General features: G+C 43.2%; 1 protein-coding gene across 1 annotated transcript in view; it reads left to right on the forward strand.

Moving 5' to 3' along the window:
- wdfy4 (WDFY family member 4) overlaps positions 1–24,225 on the forward strand; it is a 51,352-nt gene that overhangs the window by 10,519 nt on the left and 16,608 nt on the right. Inside the window, exons 12-47 of the mRNA XM_030772826.1 lie at positions 1,248–1,882; positions 1,989–2,079; positions 2,909–3,123; positions 3,262–3,365; positions 3,541–3,772; positions 4,415–4,491; positions 5,475–5,693; positions 6,035–6,213; positions 6,347–6,578; positions 7,367–7,518; positions 7,780–7,891; positions 8,063–8,253; positions 8,415–8,567; positions 8,779–8,852; positions 9,355–9,516; positions 9,614–9,693; positions 9,882–9,978; positions 10,585–10,787; positions 11,089–11,255; positions 11,539–11,658; positions 11,823–11,984; positions 12,300–12,479; positions 13,176–13,302; positions 13,868–14,019; positions 14,634–14,872; positions 15,007–15,128; positions 15,385–15,576; positions 16,111–16,223; positions 19,121–19,198; positions 19,395–19,586; positions 19,741–19,828; positions 20,100–20,272; positions 22,110–22,258; positions 22,715–22,835; positions 23,091–23,176; positions 23,399–23,461. Coding sequence (XP_030628686.1) covers positions 1,248–1,882; positions 1,989–2,079; positions 2,909–3,123; positions 3,262–3,365; positions 3,541–3,772; positions 4,415–4,491; positions 5,475–5,693; positions 6,035–6,213; positions 6,347–6,578; positions 7,367–7,518; positions 7,780–7,891; positions 8,063–8,253; positions 8,415–8,567; positions 8,779–8,852; positions 9,355–9,516; positions 9,614–9,693; positions 9,882–9,978; positions 10,585–10,787; positions 11,089–11,255; positions 11,539–11,658; positions 11,823–11,984; positions 12,300–12,479; positions 13,176–13,302; positions 13,868–14,019; positions 14,634–14,872; positions 15,007–15,128; positions 15,385–15,576; positions 16,111–16,223; positions 19,121–19,198; positions 19,395–19,586; positions 19,741–19,828; positions 20,100–20,272; positions 22,110–22,258; positions 22,715–22,835; positions 23,091–23,176; positions 23,399–23,461 — 5,732 coding nt within the window. The remainder of the gene's footprint in view (positions 1–1,247; positions 1,883–1,988; positions 2,080–2,908; positions 3,124–3,261; positions 3,366–3,540; positions 3,773–4,414; positions 4,492–5,474; positions 5,694–6,034; positions 6,214–6,346; positions 6,579–7,366; positions 7,519–7,779; positions 7,892–8,062; positions 8,254–8,414; positions 8,568–8,778; positions 8,853–9,354; positions 9,517–9,613; positions 9,694–9,881; positions 9,979–10,584; positions 10,788–11,088; positions 11,256–11,538; positions 11,659–11,822; positions 11,985–12,299; positions 12,480–13,175; positions 13,303–13,867; positions 14,020–14,633; positions 14,873–15,006; positions 15,129–15,384; positions 15,577–16,110; positions 16,224–19,120; positions 19,199–19,394; positions 19,587–19,740; positions 19,829–20,099; positions 20,273–22,109; positions 22,259–22,714; positions 22,836–23,090; positions 23,177–23,398; positions 23,462–24,225) is intronic.

Here is a 24,225-nt window from a genome sequence, read left to right on the forward strand (position 1 = left end):
TCTCTCTGTCTCTCTGACTCTCCACCCTGTCACACATGCAGCATCTCACACACACCCACACCCACACACACACACGTGCACACAACCACACAGAGTGAGAGAGAGAGTCTATTCAAAACAAAGTGGCACTTGTCAGTGCAGAAGTGTGATAGAGTATAGAGTGAGGTGTGATAGAGTGAAGGGTGTGTGTGTGTGTGTGTGTGTGCGTGCGTGTGTGTGAAACACAGTGCCTTGAAATGAGTTTAACGTTTGATAGCCTGTACCTGTCAGCAAATTCAGTTTTTATTTCTAATTTTAACAAATTGTAACCTGTTTAAAGCCTAATAAGCCAGTGAATTTATTATCTTAGCCTCTGGGAACCTGATTGCATTACGGACAAATTCAGATTGATTTGCTAATACACGTTTAGCTGTTAACTCAGGCTGGATTTGATTACACTGGCAGCCTTGTGGTGTGACACACAGAAAATTATGAGCAATATCAGATCAGAGAATGTGAAAGAAATCAAATTTAGCATAACCCAGTTAGCCAGTTACTATACATGTCCATTTTTATAGACTCAAACATGAAGAGTACCGACTTTCCGTGATATTGTGGTATAACTGGGTTAAGGTGGCAGTACGATTCACCCTGACCGCTCTGTGAAAGGTGTCAAACACCCTCCTGGTTATTTTTATTGGTCTTAATTGAAGTTGGACCCCATTTATGACAGATTAGCTTTTTGATTTATAGTATCTAATAACCTAATCTAATAAAGACTGATTTAATTTTCTAACCCCCTAGATTATTTCTTTTAAATCCAATAGTTCATGATTGATTCCTGTTTGTTTGTTTTTTTTGTTGTTGTTGTTTTTGTTTTTCATGTCCCAGTTACTAGCTGGGATGTCTTGTACAGTGACTGTAAAGGGGTTGTTCTCACCTGAGTTTTCATGTGCCCTGATGAAAACCTTTTTATTAACCTCCTGTGTGGACATATGGAGACAGCGTGTTTCTAAATGTACTGCTATTGTTGTTATTGTTCTCTGCCACTTTCCTTCTAAGGTGTCTCTGACACAGTAAAGTGTCTTGTGTGCCTGTCTTATATGGTTATTTTATGACTGTGAAATATTAAAATATTAAATAACTAAGCCTATGCAATAGTGATGGAATTAGGCCTGGGTTGGAGGAGGAACTCATCTTGTTGCTTTAAGACGTGAAGGTTTACCCATTTTAAATTAGACCCATAATATTCCCTTCTCTCTGTCCAGTCTATCCTGAAAGTGCTGGAATACCCTAACAGCTGGAATGCCTTTCGGACATCCGGGGGCTTCGACGGGCTTCTGTCCATTGTGGTGGACATGGAGGGCGCCTTGCGGGAGCAGCCGGAGGGAGTGTGGGCCTCCCTCAGCCGCCAGGCTGTCATGGAGCTCCTCCTCCTCACCTTACACACCGTGGCTCTGGCCGTTCACGTCCACCCGGTCAACGCCCACTTCTTCCACGTCACCGACCGCTACGCCAAACTGGCCGAGGCGCTGCTCCAACTGGGATGCTTCCGGAGCGGCTCTGCGGTCCACGCCGGCGCTTCTGAGGCGGAGCGCGCCCTCCGGAGGACTTTCCACCAGTTTGTGGCGTCGGCGGTGGAGAGCCAAGGACCTCCATTGCCTCCACCCCTGCAGGACTGCGTCCGGTTACTCAGCTATCTGGAAGAGTTTGCCACGGGGACTTCCCTGATCACAGACCTTTGTGCCAGTGTCCAGGAAGGTTCGGAGACGGAGGAGCCCCAGGCTGCTCAGAGGGACGATCAGCCAAGAGCCAGAGATCAGGCCGGTGAAGTGGAGAGTCAGGGGAGAAGCAGAAACGCCGCTCTCAGTGTATCATCAGCCAGCCTTGAGTATGGCGGCAGGTACGTCCCGCTGTAGTGTTTGCACGCGCGTTGTTTAAAATTACTAAATTAACCCCAATATTTCTATCAGCGTGCCAGTAACTATATTAAACAACCTTATGCTTAGGCTTTCAGGTGGTCAAAGTATCTTGCATCCCGGTGCCATCAAAGTCATCATGACTCTTCTACCATGCATATTCTGTCCCAGTCACCCTCAGGTTAGTAAAGCATTAGGACTTCCTTATACCTCAGAGAATTGAGTGTGAAGTGTCGGGGGATGGTTTATGTCACGCTTATTTATGGTTTGGTGGAGGTTTCATCTCTGTGGCAACCACACGTGAAGGTGCTGATCTTTGTTTACAATGGGAAAGGGATATTTCCTTACTTATTCAGGTAATCTGTCCTGAAGAAGTCTCTCCTGGTAAAATCCTTCTGTTTTAGTTAGGTAAATAGGTAAAGTAGGTAAAGTGGTATTGTGGTAAACCTCTGCAGTGGCAAACTTTGCCTTTTTGTCAGCGTGCCAGTTGCAGGTACACGGTGCATATGACACCCTCAGCAAGTAGGTGACAGCATGAAATTTGCATAGCTTTTACCATACAGGAAGAAGCACTTAACTCCCCTGGTGTGTATGTGTGTGTGTGTTCACTACCAGTGTGTGTAGGATGTATGGGTTGTAGGATGCAGAGGTTAAATACACTACTCAGTGCTCACAGTGTGTGTGTGTGTGTGTGTGTGTGTGTGTGTGTGTGTGCGTGCTCTCACAGAGATTCTAATTCTAATCTTAAATTAATGCTATTTGTCTGAAGTATAAATTAGCATTGACCCTGTTAGCCGTGTTAGCATGCCCCCACTGAGCACTGTTCTCATTTGTGCGGCTCGATCCGGCTGTAACGCATTTATCTAGCACAGAAGTGAAAAGCTCAAAGGCTTCAGCTCACCGGGGGAACAGTCATAAGCACTGTGAATCAGTCTAAGAAGCGAAGACCAGATTGTTTTGCTTTGACGAATGTGTGATGACTCCCACTATCTCTTCCTTTCCCTGAGCAGCTGTCCACGGAGCTCCAGTTAGCTGTGGCCCATCATGTGTTAAATCTGGTGAAGTCGGAGCGAAACAGGCAGATCATGTGTGAGGCAGACCTGCTCTCTACTCTGCTGACTCACTGTGGAGACATCCTCATCGACAACACGCACACACTGCACCTGCCGGTGGTTCGCATCCTGGAAAAACTGGCCTCGCACTCCATAGACCACAAGTGTCTCAGGTCAGTACATTCTTAGTCCAGTGATCTGTCTGTGTTGTGTTTCTGTGTTTTGTCTTTATTGTGGATTTGTGTATTATCTTTTTCAAGTTAAAAGGTTACTGTCGTGACAAACTGCTGTATTTTTTTTTCCCCTGCCAGACATTTCATGTGTCTTGGAGATCCTCTGATGTGCAGTGTGGAAACACTGACTCTCCCCTCCTCTAATGAGGCAATCCCACAACGCTCTGCTCCTGTTTCAAATGGTAACCAATCACGATAGTCTTAAACTATCCTTCCTGGTTTCTGTTTTCTTTTGTTTAGTTTTTACGAACACATTTTTTAAAAATATTTCAGCATAAGCTACCCTTTCATACTTATCCTTTTTGATGAACAAAGTATTCTCTTGAAAAGAAAAAATGACCATTGACTCTCTTTAAGGGCATAGCACAGATCAAGCTGAATCCTCCACAGAGGAGGAGAAGAAAACATCGAATAAGACACTGAAAAGGAGCTTCAGTTTGTTGAAGACGTCGACCAATAGCGGCTCAGCCATTCCTCTTCATCAAATCATCAGCCTCATCTCAATGACATCACCACGGAGCTTCCGCCCTCACAAGGTCTCTGCCTGCCCATCATTCGTGGAATTTGACATGACTGACAGTGGATATGGGTGAGTTCTCAAAAAACAAAAACAAAAGCAAGAAACAAACAAACAAACAAAGAAACAAACAAAATAGCTATATGCACAATATGTATATGATTTTTTTTAGATGGATAGTCTGTTTTATCTGTACACTTTAAATAGAACATTTTTGTTTAAAATTAAATTTTAAAAAAAGTTAATGCAATTTAGCTAGTGCTTCTAAACGTGCGCTTTCCTGTAATTTGACACAACAGACAAAAGAGATTAGTTGTAAAAAAAAAAGAAAGAAAAAAACCCCGAAAACACATGACCATTAATGCTAATGAAAAAAAACCCCACTTCAGAACACACGCGTTCCTCAGCTCCTCTTTTTATAGTTCACCCGACGCGTTATCCATTTCATGCATCGTTTTAAAATATCTCAAAATGAAACATGTCCACTGAAAACAGTGAATTACGTGTTATAATCTAATTTGATATATCTGAATATGCACTGAGAAGAAGCTGTAACTTTGCCTGGGTCGTATAGGGTTACGCTTCGTCCTGTGACGCGCTTGCATAATGTTCATAATCTAATAAACGGTGTAACTAATGGTCTTCCTCTCCCGCAGTGAAACAGTGCGGTAGCTTGACTTGGTCTTTGCCTGAGTTTTTCCCGTGTCTTTGTAGGTGTCTTTTTCTGCCTTCTCTGGCCACGGTGAAAGGCGTAAGCGCAGACTCCATCTCTACCGGCGGTGTGGGGACTGGTAAGAATGCCCCGTTCATTCACGGCGTGATAAGGTCATGAGAGGATTTCTCAGAAAACTTTCTGCACAAAAAGCAAGTTTCTGGCCAAAATCACTTATGGAGTTAATCACATGCAGGGCTTAATTTTCATAAAGCATTTTAGTACTGCTTTGTAGTTCGAATGACATTTTTGAAGTAGTGAAACTGCGGAAGGGCTTTGTTCCTTTCGTGAAAAGTCCTCTCTCTCTCACACACACGCGCACACACACACACACACACACAAACAGACACACACAGGCACACAGCTTTCCCACAGCACTCCTGTCAGCTCCTGGGACCTTGCTGAACTACTGGTAATTTCAGACCAGTTAGAAGTACTTTGAAGCTTTGTAATTGACTGCATTTACGAAGGAGAGAAATCACACCGCTCATTGGTGTGATTTAGGATTGTTTTCCTTCCCTGAAAAGCAAGCACTGTGATTTCCCAGCTTTGTCAGAATGATGCTCTTTTTTTTCATCGACGCGTTCTGGAAGAAGATCTCTGAGAGAGAGAGAGAGAGAGAGAGTGTAAGTGTAAGAGAATGAAACTAAGTGTAAGGGTAAGTGTAAAAACAAAGGTAGGAATAAGAGTAGGAGGGGAAATAAGGAGGATCTGTGTGTGTGTGTGTGAGAGAGAGAGAGAGATCTTCTTAGAAAGCAGTTTGACTGATTATCTAGTTTTTCGGGGAATTTTACGGAAACACGTATGTTAACTTCCCTTTCAGCACATTTTTTTTTCTCTTTTTTTTTTTTTACCCCAAATGACTTCAGGAACACAGTATTTCCCCAGTGTGCCCTTTTTTATCAACTTCTGCTGACTTTTAAATGTACAGGAATGTATAGGAATCTGACATTTGTACTCCAAGCCTTAACCAATGGATTTAGTATGGTTCATGATAACGTCATGCGGTGTATTTTTCCTGTCCTCTGGTGTTCTTTGATGACTCTTATATCCTCCCTCCAGACTGTAGGAGCTTCCCTCCCTCCGCTGGCCTTTCTTTCTCCTGCTGGTTCCTGATTAGCAGGTTTAGTGCGGCGTGTGACTCCCACCCCGTGCGCCTCCTGACGGTGGTTCGTCACATGTCTCGTGCAGAGCAGCAGTTCAGCTGCCTGTCAATCACTATCTCTGCCCCCGACGGCTCATTGGTCATTACAACAGATGAAGAGGCCTACCAGTTCTTAGGTTAGAAATGTATATACAGTGGTACTATACATGCTTTCACATGATATTAAAAAAAACAGGCAAGCTGAAAACTGACAGAAAGAGAGCATGTAAGACTGATTGTTAAGGGTGAAATATAAATGGAGAACCTGTTCTGAATACTGAAATGAAAAAGAATGTTTCATTTTGTCACATGTTGATGTCCTTCATGAGTGGTTCTCACCCTTTGGCTGTGCCCACGCCTAACTCACAATTTATGTCATGACTTGCAAATTTACTGTAATGAGATGCACATTTTCAATAATGGCCCGAATTTATTTACGTTTTGAATGTTTTTTCAACGGCCCAATCACGTTTCACAGACATGATGGAGCCAGATGTGCGGACTCCAAACTCGCTGCCGGGAACCGTGCGGTTTAACTGTTCAAAACACCTGACGCCGGGGCAGTGGCACCATGTTGCCGTAGTGATAGCCAAAGACATAAAACGCAGCTGCCGAGTCATGGCTTACCTGAACGGGAGCGCTGTCGGAACGGCGAAGGTAACAACCGTCTCTTTAACATCCACGATCACGTTCACGTTCTACTTCACCTGCTTCATTTACGCTCCGCACTGATACGCCGCGACCTTCCCGAGGCTGAATAATGAGGCGTGCCTGTCCTTCCGAACGACAGATGAAGTACATCCAGCCGTTCCCGGGCCAGTGCATATCCATGGATCCCGCGGCGGTCATCGACGTCTGTGGGATCGTCGGCACCCCGTCTCTATGGAAACAGAACGCCGCGCTAATCTGGAGGGTCGGGCCCACCTACCTGTTTGAGGAAGCGCTGAGTTTGGATTCGGTCCAGGTTATTTACGCTCAGGGAACAAAGTACTTGGGAAGCTACCTAGCACTTCAGATACGAGGTATGTGGAATTAACAAACATCTATGACTGTCCTAGAGTCTGCCTTGGAACAGGGTGAATTATGAAAAACACAGCTGTACTTCTTTGAGAATATTGAAAAAGCATTCATGTCACAGCTTCAGTCAGACATCATGAACTACACATAATATACACGCTTTCGCTTTCGCACACGATGTAAAGGATTTTCATACATTGAATGCCCCTTAGAGAGCAGTATAACATGTTATGTTTTCATCTCTGAAGTGCCATATCGTGCGAGAAACAATTTAAATAGTCATTAAACACCTCTACATCACAGACAGCCACGGCCATAAAGCATTTATTAAAGGAATCTCAGTCATATGTCCTCAATCAATTCTACATACAGTGTATGTGTAGGTGTGTGTGTGTGTGTGTGTGTGTGTGTGTGTGGGTGTGTGTGGGTGTGTGAAAGGGAGAAATGTAGCTGAGACATAGCAGTGTGTGTGTGTGTGTGCATTTGGGGGAAAAAATGAGCCCATTGATGTTTAATGGATGACTGATCAGTCAGTTCATGGAGAAAATATATTGAAGTCTTTCATCTCTGTAGAAAGATTTGTTGTTGGAAAATAAACCCAAAAAAATAGAAGTATATGCAAATTTTTCATGCTCTGACACTTTAAGCCACAGAATTTGCACTTGTGCATTACAGCATGAAACAATTCCATATATGACATCATATTTCATGTTTTACATCATATATTTCATATATATTACGTAATTAATATGTATTATTGAATACATGTGGTTTACAGTGTCTCTTCCTTCAGGCTGTGACTCAGACCATAAGGAATCCACAGTTAGGATGATCCCGCCAGAGCGGATCTCCTTCGGCATAAACCCAGCAGTTTACACCATCACTACGGTGGCAGAGATCAGAGACCAGTACAACGAGGTGGACTGTCGCCTCATCGCCAAAGAGGTGTCACCATAACAACATCCGCATTCACATTTACTTTATTTAGTCATTCGGATGACACTCTTGTCCAAAGCAATTTCCAAAACTCTAAAGTCGTCTAATACAACAACTGCACATACAATGTTCTGCTCTCTTTATCAGCCTGAATGAAAACACAAAGCTTTTTAACACCAGCCTGCAACTGCTAGATAGATGTATGAATAGTCTTGTCATGACTTGAGTGAGAGCAATGATTTTCACGATTATGTTCTAACTGTCTTGTAGATGGGCATTACATCACGAGATAATTCCACACCGGTCTACCTGTTGAGAAATATCAGCCAACATCTCAACGGAACGTCACGGACAATCGGAGCTGCTCTGATTGGTCGTTTCGGTAATTTTTCCTCCCTTTTTTTTCTCCACACATTATTTGCAGAGAGTATGAAAGTATTCACCACAAACCAGAAAACGACTTTTCGAAATCAGAATCTATTTTGGGAAACTCAGCAGGATGGAAGTACTTGTGGTTCAGCCTGAATGTAACTCACAGCGACGTGTCTTTCAGGAGTCAGGACATTCATGTCAAACAGTGCCGCCACCAGCTTCCAGTATATCGGTGGACCTGTTGTTCCTCTCAGCCTGGTTGCCATGGCTTCGGACGACAACTCTTTGTACGCTGCTGTCAAAGTTCTGCTCTCAGTGTTGGACACCAACCCTGTGATGGCACAAGAGATGAAACGTATCGAGGGCTACAAGGTGTCGCTCTCTGAAAACGACGTTTTGCATTCAAATCATAATCAAAAGGAACTTTTCATTTGAAAACGGGTTCATCGCCCACGAAAATTAAGGCAGCTTTATTTTATTCTGTTGCTGAACTCGTGTGAAGTTGACACTCTTGAATTCCTTCTTTGTTGCAGCTTTTTGCATTCCTCCTGAAGATGAAGTCTCATTTGATCAGTAACAGGACATTCCAGTTGATTCTGTCTGTCGTGGGCACCATGGACCTGGGCTCTGGGATGATATGTGTGCCAAACGCCAGTGCCTTCCAGGCCATCCTCTGTGACTCAGAGGTACGTTCACTTCAATTCCCAGAAAGAGTTACACTTCAGCGGATCTGTTAAAACATCACGATTAACACAGTATCGTCTTAATATGTGGCTTACTGCTTTATAAACATTGTGATTTCCTTGTAGCACACAGAGAGGCTTTTATTTTTCATTGCATGTATGTCTAAATTTGATTTATCCCTAAAGGTTAAAATTTCTTTTTCTTTTTCTTAAGGTGTGGCAGAAAACCCCAGACAATCTTGACCTGGCTGTGTTAAATCATTTTGCTGACATCCTGAAATCATCAAGGTATTTGAAAGCAATAACTGAAAAATTTGAGTTTTTTTGACCGGTTAAATAAATATTGATCTGCATGGTAAAGCCAGGCTTGTCACATCTTTTTTTGATCACATTAAAACCTATTCATATCTTTTTTGATTGCACGTCATTAACCAACATTAAATACTTGCAAACAGATCAGGAAAGCTGTTCCACCAAGCAGAATTTGTCTCTTAACTTGCCAGACAACAAGACCCAAATTTCAAAACCATCCAAATGGAGAAGAAAATAAGGAACAATCCTATTTGACAGTTTTGATTTGGATTCAAATAATCTGTCCGATTCAGAAATTCTGTTTTTTGTGGCCTCACGTCGCTGAAACGTCCTGGATCTTAAGAGACATTCATGACCGTGTACTCGTTAAGTGTCAGCTCAGCTGCCCTGTGTGATGGTTTGTGGGATGATGAATCTTTAGCTGTCTGACTGGTTTCCCATGGTTTTACCATGACTGATATTTTTATCTGTCCCTCAGCGTTAACCACCGAAATGCTGAAATCATGCACAGTCTAAATATGATGTTGAAGCTGCTCTTCCTGCAGCTGGGACCCACAGTCACCCAAAAGAAAGCCACAGTCATATGCGACATCATTCAGTGCCTACTCATGGAACATTTCAACACCAGAGACATCACCAGGTATGACACGCCCCCTGTCTCTTTTGTCATCGAACCCCGCTTTTTCAACCATCCAACATACGACGCTAACATTCGTGCGTTTGATGTTATCGCCCAGCCTTGGACTCTTCCTGGTTTACACTCTGCTCCCTCCCACGCAAACCGAGGACAGCACTTTAATGAATATACAGTCCCAAGGTAAAATCAGCTTTTCCTGTAAATGAGTATCGAAGGCCTGGAACATTTCCATCTCTGGGCCATGCAGGGGTTTTTTGTTTTGTTTTGTTTTTAAGGTTATAATGCTTAAATAACATCTTTTTTTTTTTTTGTCATAGCTTATTGATTACTGCGTTCACGTGATGTCCCCTTTGCTTTAACTGCTTTAGCTTTAAGCCAGACACCCGCGGGAATGGTCTGGATCCGGAACCAGCTGTTGGAGATGTTGTCTTCTCTAATCATCTCAGACAGTGCACTTCCCACGAAGTGAGTCAGTGGAAAGAGTCATGCACACACTCTCTGTGTTTCTGACATGCTGATATAATGTGTCCCCTACTCATTGCTTTATAAAACGTAATAGTGGTGCTCTGAGGTCCATAAAGCTGCTGTTGTAATAGTGTGATGAACTTTTCAAAATAAATAATAATGTTACATTGAAACTATATATGAAACCAGGACATCAGTGTTGCTAAAGAAAACAGAACCTTAATTTCATCACTCAATGCAGATTTAGATGATCTGTTATTGCTGTAAATTGCCATGCGGTGCTTGTGACCACTTACAGTGGCTTTTATTTTGACATGAGCGAAGAGCTGTGGAATGCACATGGCAGCTTTTAACTCAGAGTGAAGATCTGTAGACTAGTCTCAGACCTCGCTGAAGTTTTCTCTTTCCTATCACATTCAGTCATGAGCTGGTCATGCTTGGTCCACATGAATTATCTGTGACGGAATGACCAGTGTTACACAATATTTAACTCTTTCACTTTATCCAGTACAAGTTACAGAACATTTGGCTTCATTTTGAGTGATGCTACACACTGTGCTGTGGTTTTCTAACATGCCTGTGTCTTTTGGATGGTCTGTCTGGCAGTAATCAGGAGGAGATCTTCTACATGCTGGGATCAGACTGGTTCCTCCTCTTCATGCAGGGACGAAACCACCCAAGCACCGTCCTATTGGCTCTGAGGCTGCTCACTCATTTCCTGTCCAATCAGAACATTCTGTCCAAGTTTAGAGAGGGTGTGTCGCCAGGGACACTCATAGAGAAAATGGAAGAGCCATCCATTATCACAGGTATAACATAACACTGATGTCCTCTCACATGTATCAATATCGTGGCCATGAAAAGCGGCACACAGCTGTACTAGTACTATGAATACTAATTGTGAGGGGGCCTAGAGGCCTAAGATACAAAGTTACAGGTGCACTCTTGCTTATCTGTAGATACCCTTAACTCTTTTGATTTTGGACCTAATGTTTATTTGTGTAACTGGATAAAAACACAAATTAGTATCCTACTTTTAAGCAGACCTGGGAGATGTATCGTAGTGAATATGTTGGGTTTTTTTTCTGTCTCTCTCTCTTCCTCTATCAGATCAGTTAAAGGGAGCGTCATGGTCATACGAATGTATGAGCGGCGTGTGTCCGGGGTTCGACGTGCTCCAGAGGCTTCTGGTTCACCACGTGAAAATCCCTCAGATCTACAGCATCCTGGCTGCGTTGCTGCTGGGAGACACCGGCTTCGAAACACCTGCGGACCAGGTACAGGTCTTATCGAACCAGACCAAACACGTGCGCGTGAGCCATGTCCCTGAGAATGGACCCGAACGAACGACCATCTGACAGTTCAAATGAATTGAGTTTTGACTGACGTTCGAAATAAATGTAAAAGTGTGGCTGTTTTCAGGTGGCTTAACATCTATGGTACTTTCTCCTTGTGTATTACCAAACGAAACGGCACCCTAATTTCATAACTCAGTCCAGATACAGATGATCTGTTATCATTGTAAACTCCCTTTGGTTTTTCTTCCCTTTTTTTACACAGGTTGATCTTGATGAAGTTCTACAGAGCATAATTGACAGCTCTAGTAACAAAAAGCAAGTCCAGCTTTGTCCTGATGCGGCCTGCGTTCTTTTAGAGCTGGTTAAGTTCATCATCAACAAGGTAAGACTTTTAGTAGGCAAGACTCACACTCACACACACACAAACTGTGATAATCAAAACCTGTCCCTTTGTCCTGTCCTTAAATGGAAAAATGTACCCCATCAAAGGAAAAAAACCCTCAGCGTGTTACTGCGTGGTCTCACACTCTCATTTCCCCAAAAAAGCCCATAACAGGAAGTGAAGAAGATTGGGAGGTACGTTATCCAGGCAGCTTGATGCAGTTCCTGTGTCTGGTACACAGTCTTTACCCCCGAGATCCCCTGTGGATGTCACCCGATTTCCTTACCTCATTGGCCAGTGCTGTATTCCCCCACGACAACCCTGAGGTTAGAGCTGCAGTCTCATGCTTACACCCTCTCTTCAATAAATTGTCCTTTCGAGCATTATGTGAGGCACATTTGTCAGAAATCATAATTCAATTATGCATAATTCAATTATAATAGTGGGGTTCACGCAAGGTGACCAGCCTGACTCTTAAATTACAATGTATTAAAATAAAATCACATTTAAGTATATTTTTTGTTGTTTGAAAAACCATGAAATGTACAGTACATCAGAATCAGGTACTGACATCTTAGTGCACTCAATTTTTCCTCATATTCATGGTCAACTGATTTTTGCATCTTCTCGGCGTTCTGTAGCAGAACTCTTCAGATCTCCACGGTAACGAACAGGGTGGGGGAGAGGCGGAGCCCCCGTATCTCCGCCCATCCCACCCCGCCAGGAAGCAGGTGTGTGACTTCATTCGCATCCTCCTGATGGACAGCATCATCAACATTCCAGCCAAAGATCAACTCCACCCAGTCGTCCAGCTCCTGGAGGTGAGGACTAATCCATCCCAACACACACACACACATAAAGGCACATACATACACACACACACACACACACACATAAAGACACAAACACATACACATGTTCATACACACATAAAGGGTGACACGCCATGGCTTATATATCAGTAATTAAATATTTTATTAAATTACTGCTGTCAGTACAAATCTCCTCCTACAATACACACTTTTATATCTTACACATTTTACAGATGACAAAGAAAAGCGTATTTATGGGGAGTAAAAGAGCCTCATTCAGAATGGTAGGACGGTAATATCTTTTCTCCATAAGGTGCCACTCTTTGCCCAGTTTTGAAGGATGTGTGTTAGAAACTGAGTCTTCTCCACAGGGGAACATGTCTGGCACAACTGGCTGAAATAACAACTAATAGATACAGATGAGGCCACCGGTACAATAGATTACCCGCATTTCACAGTGTAGTGTGTAAAAGTGTGTGTTTGTGTGTGTGTGTGCGTGCGTGTGTGCGTGCGTGTGTGCGTGTGTGTGTGTGTGCACGCGCATGCATGTTTGTGTGAGAGTCTGTGTTTGCGTGTGTGCATGCGCATGTATGTGCTTGTGTGTGTGTGTGTGTGTGTGTGTGTGTGTGTGTGTGTGTGTGTGTGTGTGTGTGTGTGAGAGACCACGTCATGATGTTCACAGTGTGTTGTTGTTTTTTTTTTCAGTTCTCTCCAGACGGCGCATCTCAGGAACAGAAACAGAGTTTCCAGACTGAGCTGTTGGACTTTCTGATGAACATCATCCACATGACCAGCCAGGAGGAAGGCCAGGCTACACACCTGGCACGAGAAGGTAAACGACACCACCCATCAAACACCCACACTGCACCGTCAAACAGCCACCCACTGATACAGCTCTGCTGCCGTGAGCAGAAGCAAAGGACCTGAGAAACGAGAAGTGGTCTGACCACAACTAATGTTCAGTGGCATTTCTGTCTGTAAGGTTGTTTTTAGGAAGGACGCTTTTTTAAAGTATGGCTCTAAACCATGAGACGCCCTTTGCCCTGCTTTGCTCTTTTGTGGACGTGTGAAATTTAATGTCTTGCCTTGCCTTGCCAAAATTCAGTTATCTACATCAACAGTTCTTCTTTGCTATGTGATACTAAACTTGTATCTAATTTACAAATATCATTTTGATGTCATCATTCAATACTAGATTCAAATCAAGAGTGCAATTGATTTTTTTTTTTCTTTCAATATGAAGAACTCAACTGAAAATCTGGGTAGATTGTACTATGACTTCTCTACTATCTCTTCCTCCTGAAGTCACTCAGTAAGTGTTTACAATGTGTGTAAACGACAGGTCTAAGCATTAAAATCGTGTTTTAATTCGATGCCTTCAATTTAATCTCACTCAGATTCGCCCAAAGCTGGACCAGAGGGCAGAGTGACAACCCTGTTTGAAAATGTGGCTGTGTTCTGTAAGAAACTGGTGGAGAAACTCTACGCAGGCATGTTTGTGGTGGATCCTCAACAGCTGCTCATTTTCCTGGCAGAACAGATTGTTGTGGTGAGTTCCTGCGTTTTAACCGCCAAGATGCCTCTTTGCTTTGTGTGTTTGATCCGGACGCCATTTAAGACCACAGAAGAGGGATCTCTGTCTGGGCATGAAAGTCTCAGTGTAAGAGTGCTGATCTAGGATCAGGTCTCGTGGGTAAATGTAATGAGATTTATTTACACTTTGACAGACGAACGCTGATCATGGATCAGCACTCTAGCTTGTGCCGTTTTGATACATAAATCCTCTTTTCTTGCTTCCATATTTGGGATTAACTGTTCAGATTGTGAAGTTATTGTGTAGTCTGTCTGTGTCTGGTTACATGTTTAGTACTTTACCTCCTTGTCTCAGGCCATGAGGCTCTTGTGTACTCTAGTTGTCTCTGGTTTCAAGATTTAGTATTTTACCTGCTTGTCTCAGGCCATGAGGTTCTTATATTCTCTGGTTGTGTCTGGTTCCAGCGTTTAGTATTTTACCTGCTTGTCTCAGGCCATGAAGTTCTTATATTCTCTGGTTGTGTCTGGTTCCAGCGTTTAGTATTTTACCTGCTTGTCTCAGGCCATGAGGTTCTTATATTCTCTGGATGCGCCTGGTTACATATGTAGTACTTTACCTGCTTGTCTCAGGCCATGGAGAAAGGGCAGTCCCAGAGGGAGATGACGGTCAGCATTCTGTACAAAAGCTTCAACAGGGCCCTCCTCTACTTCCTGTCAAGGCCTAGACAGTCTCCCTCTGACAAACAGCTCATTCTCAGGACGCTCCAAGTACTGCAGCAGCAGTGGGACGTCGTCATGGCGACCTACAACGCCAACATCCACTTCATCACTTGCTTGATGCATTGCCTTCTCCTCATCCGGTCTGGCAGGTGGGTGACGCTGTTGTGTTCACTAACTCAGTCAAAATAGCGCTGTCAATCTCGCACGTCTGGGTTGAGTTTCTTTGAGGAGTTCATTCCGAGGATGGTATCACTCACTTTGCTGTTGCACTTTCACTTTCCAGCTTTCCTGATGGCTTTGGGTGTGAAATGCACAAAAAGCATTCCAGAAAAATCTGGAGACATCTGTTCCCACACAAAAACAGCAACGTAGTGGTTCTAGCTGACGTTCCTGATTCTGCTGAAGGTGAGACTGGCAGCAACACTTGTTCTATGTACCTTACCTCATTTCACCTTAAAATATTTCACCTAAACCAGCAATGGGATTCTAGTAGACTGTATTTTAAGACCAGCTCTTTCAACACCCTCACAGGGTCAGTGCAGTCTAGGCGTTCTGTAGGTCTAAAGCTCAATGTTGACAACAGCTATGTAGCCGCACGCTTAACTTTCCAGGAATGTTATTGGGGGTGTTTTTGGCTTAGACCCTGTCTGTGTCCCTGCAGTGGAGTCCGAGCTGATGAACCTGGTGGAGAGCACGTGGAGTAAGATCGTGCTGGAGAGAAGACACTTTTTGGAGGAGGCTCATAAGATCGACCTGTCGGCCAAGCAGGCGGGTAGACTGGCCCCCGTCAGCATGACCGACGTCTCCCCCCTGTGGGAGGAGATCGCAAACAGAGTCTGGCAGCACTTCATTGGTTAGTCACTGCCACTAACCCCCCCCCCCCAGCACTGTCCTACACAGCGTTCGTGTAAACATAATATAGACGCACAGTAAACTTCCCTTCACGTTTGTGCTTAGAATGATGAATTACCGTGTTCAGTTGATTTGCTCGTGAGAAACATGAGAATTACAAACACTGAACCCTGAGATATAGTGTTAAGTTAGTTTCATATCTAGATATTTATTAGATTATAATTTACAATTCCAGTTTTATATACATGTATATATATACGGGCATACATACAAACATATATATATATATATATTACATATTAGTATTCAGACTGCATCATTTTAAAGGTAGGTAGAGTTTCTATAGTGGTAGATTTATTACTGTTATAAGTTTTAAACAGCCCTTCATAGCACCTGCTTTTTGATTTTTAAATTCTCTGTTGTCTGAGTCATGTGATTAACTGCTCTTCATGAACTACATTTATATTACTGTATATAAACTGAGAAACGAGGTACGTTCCTTCTAACATTGGGGCGTTTTTTTTTTTCTACTCAGACTCTCAGAAGAAGAAAGTGAATAACGGGCAACAGAGGAAAGTCGGTCTTCTGAGCAGCGCGGTCCGCTCGGCGCAAAAGAAACTGGGAAAAGACTCCGGCTGCACCGTGGAGGTAGGAAACGCAGTCCCGTCACGCGGACGCTTTACTTTTATAAATGCAGTTGTTCTCTGAGGGATGCGTCCGTTTGTTCTTATTGTGCTGTGGGACCAGAGCTTCCTTTGAGTTGAGTATTATGTGACTCTTATATGCTTCTCTGAGCGTTGTTTTTTTTTTTTTTTTTAATGTTTTCCAATGACATAAGTGTTCATTAAGAAGCATTTAAATAGATTTCTAAAAATTGTTTCGCCTTACGCGCGTTTGACGTCGTTAAGTCCACCTGTGTGGAGGTGTACATCTCAGTTGTCTCTTTCACTGAGTGTTCTCATATTGCTTCATTGCTTTTTCCAACCAAGGGAAGCGGTGCTCTCTGTGGCAATGATGAGTCATTATGTGCGTGAGTGTGTGTGAATTAAGTGTGCAAGTGTGCCTTCAACAGGTGTTTATCCTCTCCAAAAAAAAAATCCCTCTTTCTCTCTCTCTCTCTCTCTCTCTCACCCGTCCAATGTCACCTCACAGAACTGTCGCCACCTACCCTGTGTCTCTGTTTGAGTCTCTATCCTAAATCAATTTGGATTAGTATAGCCGATTACCCCTCAGTGGGCAATGTAATTGATATTTGTTAATTTTTTCCATGGGAACACTCAGTAGAACATCCCGTTTGCTGTTGAAGGTTAAAGACGCTGTTATTGTTGTTTTTCCCCCCGAAAAAAAAAAGAAGCGGCCCACATCATTAGTTTTCACCGTTGAAGACGTCGCCATCTGGAGAAGGATGAACGCAGATATTACTCAGCCACGAGGGCATGAAATTGCTGTTTCTCTGCAACTGCTGCTGTCTGCGCCTCGGCCTGCAAAACAGGGGGCGGTAATTATAGGCAGCCCCAATCTGATGAAAACATTATTCATTTTGTGTTATTCTTTATCATATCAACTCCTGACAGCCTATCAGCACTTTTGATGAATTGTTCCTCTTGGAGACATATTGCCAGCGATTCCGCGTTTACTTCATTTGTCGCTGCGTGCCTGTTTCTCTGAGGTATTCATCAGAAGTGTGGCAGTGCATTTTGAAACACTGACAGTTGTGTTCTCGTATTACACAGAACTGTCTGCCATTTCCATGTTTGGCAGTTATCACAAAAATGACATTTATCGATAACTCTCTTACTTGTAAATGAACCGTTTACCGAACGTTCAACCTTAATTCCATCCTATATGGCTGTGCATTATAGAATCAGCATCAAATTTATTGCCGTGTCGCACAAAAAAAAAACTTAATGCAGAAGGGCTCACTATTTATTTATTTAATTATTTATTTATTCTTCGTTTGTTGTTTTAATGAGAATTTGGAAAGCCCTTGTTCATCAAGTGATTCGTTAAGTTCCCTAACCTACTAGAGGAGCTTGTATAAATACGTATGGTACGTGCCTTTTAAAACTTACAGTCCTATAAGTGGTACAGTGCAGGACAAACTTTTCTTCCGGAATTGTGACATAAATATTCCGTTTGCATAATTGTATCTTTATCTTCCTAATGGAAAGATAATTAACATGGCTAATGATCAAGTTAAGTTTATTACACATCCACCAACAGACCAGAATGAAGCTGACATTATGTTACGCTATCATCAAAGGTAGTGTTTTCTCTGGGAAGTAATTAAAATGTAAATCAGTCTGAAGATAATTGTAGAGGGGATGCTATTTAATGTGGCGCATTTAAGAGGCCAATGAGTTTCCTGTTTGGTAAATGGGGTAATTAATGCTATATATTACTTACGATTCTCTAAATAAAGGAATAAGATTAGCCGATGATTCACAGTTTATCCATCAAAACAAGGCGTAATTGCTCCTGTGGATTTCGCTTTGTAACCCGTTCCTAATTCCCACCAACTATTTTGGAAGCACAGATGGATCGTTCCCTTTTTTCTCCTCCTAGTTCTATAACTGGTCATTTGGGTGGTTTAAAAGTTTTAAAGTGTTTTTCTAATACCCCTCGGTGGTGTCTTTCGAATATTTGGGGGAGTTTTCTCATTTTGCTGTGGTGCACAGGAACGAGCAAATTTAGCAAGGTGATCCAGGTACACCGAAGTCATAAGGGCTTGAAAGTTTTGTTGTTTCTCTTTGGAGTTGGGGGGCGGGGTTCATCGTCTCTGTTCGCTTTCACTATTACTAAAATCAAGGTTGTTTTCAGTTCTCTCTCTCGAACAAAATGTTGTGCGTGTGGTCTGTTAGCTTTGCACGGCAAAGGCGCTTACCGAAAGGAATGTGATCATGTGACTCCTCATAGTTTTGTGCGTCTCTCTCTGAAAAGTGGAGCTATGTACGCTGCCTGCGTCTGTCTTGATAGCGCTATCGTGTGACTCTCAGGGGTAGCTCTACGTGGACACCACTGTGCTGATGGGTTTAACGAGCCACTAAGTAAACGCGGGAAGATGAGCACACTGTCGGTGTAGTATAGTGGGCTCCTGAAGGGCTAACGCCAATCACTGTAATAAATCAGCAGGACACCGTCTCTGGCCGCGGGCCAGGAGTGACCTCACACTGTGCTGATATTAGTGTCTAACTTAATTACAGCACCACGAAAAAACAATTGAGTTTAGAGATGTTTTATCTTAAGGCTCTGTGGCCCTTCGTTTTTTTTCCACTTGTAAATGCAGTAAATTTGTAAAAAAAAACAAAACAAAAAAAACAAAACAAAAAAAACTTAAAAGGCAACAACTAAAGCATACAGCACTAGAAGAATGTACAGTTTACATGGACTTCTGCCACTTAAACTAACACTTACACTCAATTTTTTTTCAGTGAGTTTGCAGTGAAACAGTCTTTTTTCCTCTTCAGTGTCTTCTTTTTGAATGCTTAACAGAAGGATTCTCACCGTCTGTAAATCCTCCTTTTGTTTACTTATCTCTCCTAAAGCAATTCCTGGAAGGTTTAGAAACTCTGCGATACACCGGACAGGACATATTTGAACGCATGCTGAAAAACCAGTTACAGGTATGTGAGCCAGCTGCTTTATAACAGAGTACACGAAAGAGAGCCGTGTTCAGTGACAGAGAGTTTCAGATGAACAAACATGGGTTTTAGGAGTCATTCGGATTTTGTATGACGTTATTGTATTATTGCTCTGTTCTGAGGTGATTGTGTTTGGTGGGATGACCTTGACTGGCGTGTTTTTGCCGCCCCTTTGCAGGTGAGACTCAGTGAGAATGATCATATGAGTCAGTACTGGCTGAGCGTAGAGGAGGAGCTGCTGAGGGAGAGGGGCTTGTTTGGACCGGGCCCCGGGATCTTTCTCAAACGGGGCTGGGTCCAAAACGCCGCGGAGGGGCCCAACCGGATGAGAGCCCGCATCCGCAGGAAGTCCCTGCGTCGCTCCAAAAAGGTTCCAGAATCATTTCAAAATTTAACTGTCATTCTTTGGAGAATTAGATTCTCCATATCAGTACTAAATGGCTGGCATTAAGAGCATATAGTGCTATATCAGATCAGTACTGGTGTATGAATGAAGGTCATCATCTTGGTGTCTTATGTTGAAGTTGCCAACGCTGAACTCAGGCCTGTTACTGAAGACTACTGGTATTGAAGAGAATAGAGGAGTAGCAGAAGTCACTGACTCTGATTCAGGTAGCACACATATTTCAGAACTGCTTTTGAAAACAAAATATACCAGTATACCAAAACACAACAAATGTGTGTGTGTGTGTGTGTGTGTGTGTGTGTGTGTGTGTGTGTGTATGTGTGCGCGTGTGTGCCTGTGTGCGTGCGTGTGTGTGTGCACGCGCTTGTGTGTGTGTGTGTGTATATGTGTGTGTGTGTGTATGTGTGTGTGTGTATGTGTTTGTTTATGCGTGTGTGTGTGTGTGTTTGTTTATGCATGTGTGTGTATGTCTATCAGAGCTGAGGATCCTGTGTGAGGCGGGAAAGGAAGCAGATGAAGACTGTGGGCTGGACTGTGAGAGGTTAACCTTCTTCCCAGTGCTGACTGATGCTGCGGCCCAGGCTGAAGACTTCTCTGTGCACTGCACAGAGACCCAGGTCATTCTGCAGGAGCTGGTCCCAGATGAGGAGGTGAGAGGTCATAGGGCCACACAAAACCCCTTGCCCCTTCAGCTACTGATCTCTCACCAGGTCAATGTGGGCTGTTCGAAGCTCCGGTGGTCAAAGAATGAAAAAACAGCATGACGAGAACAAGACGGTTATATTGACATGTAACTGACAATGACGTGGGCCTTAAGCACTGTCTGCTCGACATTTGACATGTATGCCCAGACAAGAGTATGTATGTACTTCCAGCTAATAGAAGCTGGATTGTGTATTAAAATAATATTTAACAGCTTTCCAGATAGAGGTAGATAATGTGATGATGGGCTGCTGAGGCCTAGTGTGTGTATATGAGTTGACGGTGTTATTGAGTGTAAATAAGGTTACTGAGCACTTGACAGAAGTATTAATAAGAAACAGTAGGGGGGTGATGTCAGCTGTCTTGTATTCATTTGGAGGTGTTGAGTCCCGCTGTGTGGCCTGACAGATGAATAGGTCTTTCCACGTTCATTACACCACAAACACAGTTCACGCTGGCTTCGCTGGAGCTCCCAATCTCAGAGAACAGATTATCTCCCTCAACCCTGCTTATTATAATGATAATGACTGAGAACTCTGTGTGTGTGTGTGTGTGTGTGTGTGTGTGTGGTTTTTTTTTTCTCCTTCTTCTAAAGAGTCACGTCTCTGTCAGGCCGAGCCTGATTGGGAGGATTAACCGTTAAGCATTTTTAGCAAAGCGTTTAAAATTGAAAAAGACGTGAATAGGCCTTCACAATTTTCACTTGAGGTACATTTAGCGTTTTAAAGGGCTGTTTAACATGGGGACCGACTGCTATGTATGTATTCCGTTGTTTACAACATAATTGACTGTTATTGACAAAATGTTTAGTGGTATTTGACCTCCTCGATGGGAAATGCCAATGAAATGAACCCTTTTCCCCGCACTAACAGATCTGTATTGTGATTTTGGTAACTAGGTTATGCTCCAGCAGGATTACCCCTGCATGAATCAGCTCAGGCCAGGGAGGAGTTAGATGGCTCTGTTATTAGAGAATCAGCTCTAGTTTAGCTGGGAATTGACTCTGTGATAACCGCCCCCCCCGGCAGGGCCTACCAGGTGGACTGCGGTTCCAGACAGGACTCTTATCAGTTATCCCTTTCTCATTGTGTGTGTGTGTCATTGATTAATACTGGTAATAAAGAGCGGAGACCCCTCTGCGCGGTTCGGAGAGGGGCGCGCTCGCAGAGCGGAGGTTCTGATTTGATTTGTATTAATTGCGGGGTGGCTGGCGTTAGCCGCGGTAGCCCCATATGTTTTGGGGGACGTGTGTCCCAAAGGGGCCAGGAGCGGGTGTTTTTGACACAGGACCGGGGCCAGGTGCAGGCGCGGGCTGTGAAATGAGCGAGGACAATAAAATTAGCCGCGCGTAATCGGACCGATCTGGGCCCGCTCTCCGTTTTTTTCCTCAGGCTTTGGCCCCACATTCACAAAAACCCCCCCCCCCCAAAAAAACACCACACTTACAACAGCCACACCGCAGTCCATCCTCACTCTTTCCTTTTCATCCCTCTCTCATTGTGACTGCGTCCTGTTGGTTTAGTAATAAAGTGATAACGGTGATCAGTCAAGATTAAGACCGAAGCCCTTTGACACCGCAGCCCCAGAGCATGCTGGGAAAGGCGTGCCTTCGTCAAGCTGTCAACAGATCAATTAAAAGAAGTGGATGTTGTCCATTAGGTTGAATTAGCTCCTTTCTCCAGATTTTCATTGTTTTGTTGATATTGTAATGAATACGAAGCATAATAAATGTCATATCATTGTAAATCCCCCCCCCCCCTCTCCCCCCACCCTGCCTTCTCTCAGGTGAAAACCAAAGCGTGTGTGGTCATAGTTAACGGCCATAAACTGAGAGAGGGCGTGTTGCTGTTTGGTAAGGCTGATCTGTACATCTGTGAGGATTTTACTCTGACCTCAGCAGGAGACATATGCTGCAAGACCCATCACTCTACCAGGTAATACTACTGAAGTCTGCACCCATCCAATAACACCAGTATCATCTCAACTCAACATTTAACCACATTAACGTTTCCAATCTGAATAATTCCGTTTTCGTCCCCTCTTCCTTAATTCAAAACTCTGATTTTAATTTTCAAAGAATATCGTTGTAGTCTGTAAAGTTATCTTTTACACTCCTTATAATGTTGAAATTCTTTAAACACGAGCTCTGTGTTTACTCTGTCCTCTGCTTGTGTACATGTCTCTATGTGTGTGTTTATGCATGTTTATGTTTGTTTGTGTTTGTTTGCGTTTGGGTGGTGTGTGTGTGCACATGTGTTTGCGCGCACTTGTGTGTGGTGTGTGTGTGTGTGTATGTGTGTGTATGTGTGTGCATGTTTGCACACACGTGTGTGTGCGATGTGTGTGTGTGCGTGTGTGTGTGTGTGTGTGTGTCCGTGTGTGTGTTGCAGTATAAGGGATTCGTTTATCTGTGGCATGTTTAAGAAGGAGAAGGGTCCGGTGAGTCCCGGCTGCAGGCGCTGGTCCTATGAGGACATTAAAGAGGTCCATTTTATGCGCTTCCTTCTGGAGGTGAGACTTCATATTACAGTCATAAACAGCAGGAATTGAAATGTTCCCCCAAGGCAAACTCTTTAAAATTATTTAATATGACTTTCTCGTTCAGCATAGATATAGCTTTTGAGTGTGTGTGTGTGTGAGAGAGAGAGAGAGAGAGAGAGGGAAAGAGGGAGCAAAGGAGAGGGAGAGAGGGCGAATGTGTGTGTTTACTGTTCATAACCATTTTAATACATCATTTTTGATTAACCTTTCTTTTGGTCTATTTAGGATAATTCTCTGGAAATCCTCATGAGGAATGGTTGCTCAGTGTTCCTGGTTTTCCAGAATCGAGAGCACATAGCTGTGTTTAAGAGGTAAAGTGAGGGGTAGAGCGGAATGTCTTGTTTGTGCTGATGGAGCAGTGTGTTTGAAACGGCTTTAGAGGATAGTGCTGCACTGACCTCCTCTCTCTCTCTCTCTCTCTCTCACACACTCTGTCTCTCTCTCTCTCTCTCTCTCTCTCTCTCTCTCTCTCTCTCTCTCACTCTGTCTCTCTCTCTCTCTCTCTCTCTCTCACCCTGTCTCTCTCTCTGCAGGTTGAGCTCTGTAGTACCATCATTGAAAGCAAGAGGGGTCGCTGAGGCCATTCACACTGTGAAGTAAGTACTGTCCCAATTCTGTGTCCTCAGAGCACAACAGACAACACACATACACACACACACAAAATGCACACACACGCCACTCACTCAGGTATGACTGATCTACTGAATCATAGGAGTCAGTGTGATTACTTTGAGAGGAAAAAATGAACAGTGTTGAAATTCCTTGCTCTTCACAACTGTCAGTAGAGAGACGCCTTGCTCTCTGCGTTGATGTCAGCGCACTAAATCTTTCTTTAAAACATCTTCTGAGGCTTTTATGAACGCCGGCGGATAAGTTTTGTTCGAACACTAACTTATTGACAGAGGTACTTGCAACACCCTCACCAATATTGAGTTATTACGCCGCTTACACATACAAATAATTACTTCAGCACACGTTCCCAGTTAGGCCATCCTCTGCTGTTGTTTTTTTATGATGGAAAAAAAGCACCCAGTACATTTTATGATTTCATAGATGCTAATTGTCTACAAGGGTACAGTAAGGCTTTCTTTCAGCATTTGTTTCAAATTTTGTTTTTCATTCAAACTAAAAAACTGTTTCAGGGAGCCACTTTTATCCTGATTCAAATTAAATTTTTTTCGTTTGTCAAGTATAATGATTTAAACAAATTATATTTTCTCCAAATTGTTCTGGCATAAAGATTAAAGGAAGAAAGTACAAAACCTAGATTTCTGTGTTTGGAAATTAGGCAGCCTTCCTTAGAACCATTAGTAGCTAGATGAATAGAGCTTCAGCAATATAATATCGTCATAAAATTAGA

This window comes from Chanos chanos, chromosome 4 (genome assembly GCF_902362185.1).
Source record: "Chanos chanos chromosome 4, fChaCha1.1, whole genome shotgun sequence".
In the NCBI taxonomy this organism is placed as follows: Eukaryota; Metazoa; Chordata; class Actinopteri; order Gonorynchiformes; family Chanidae; genus Chanos; species Chanos chanos.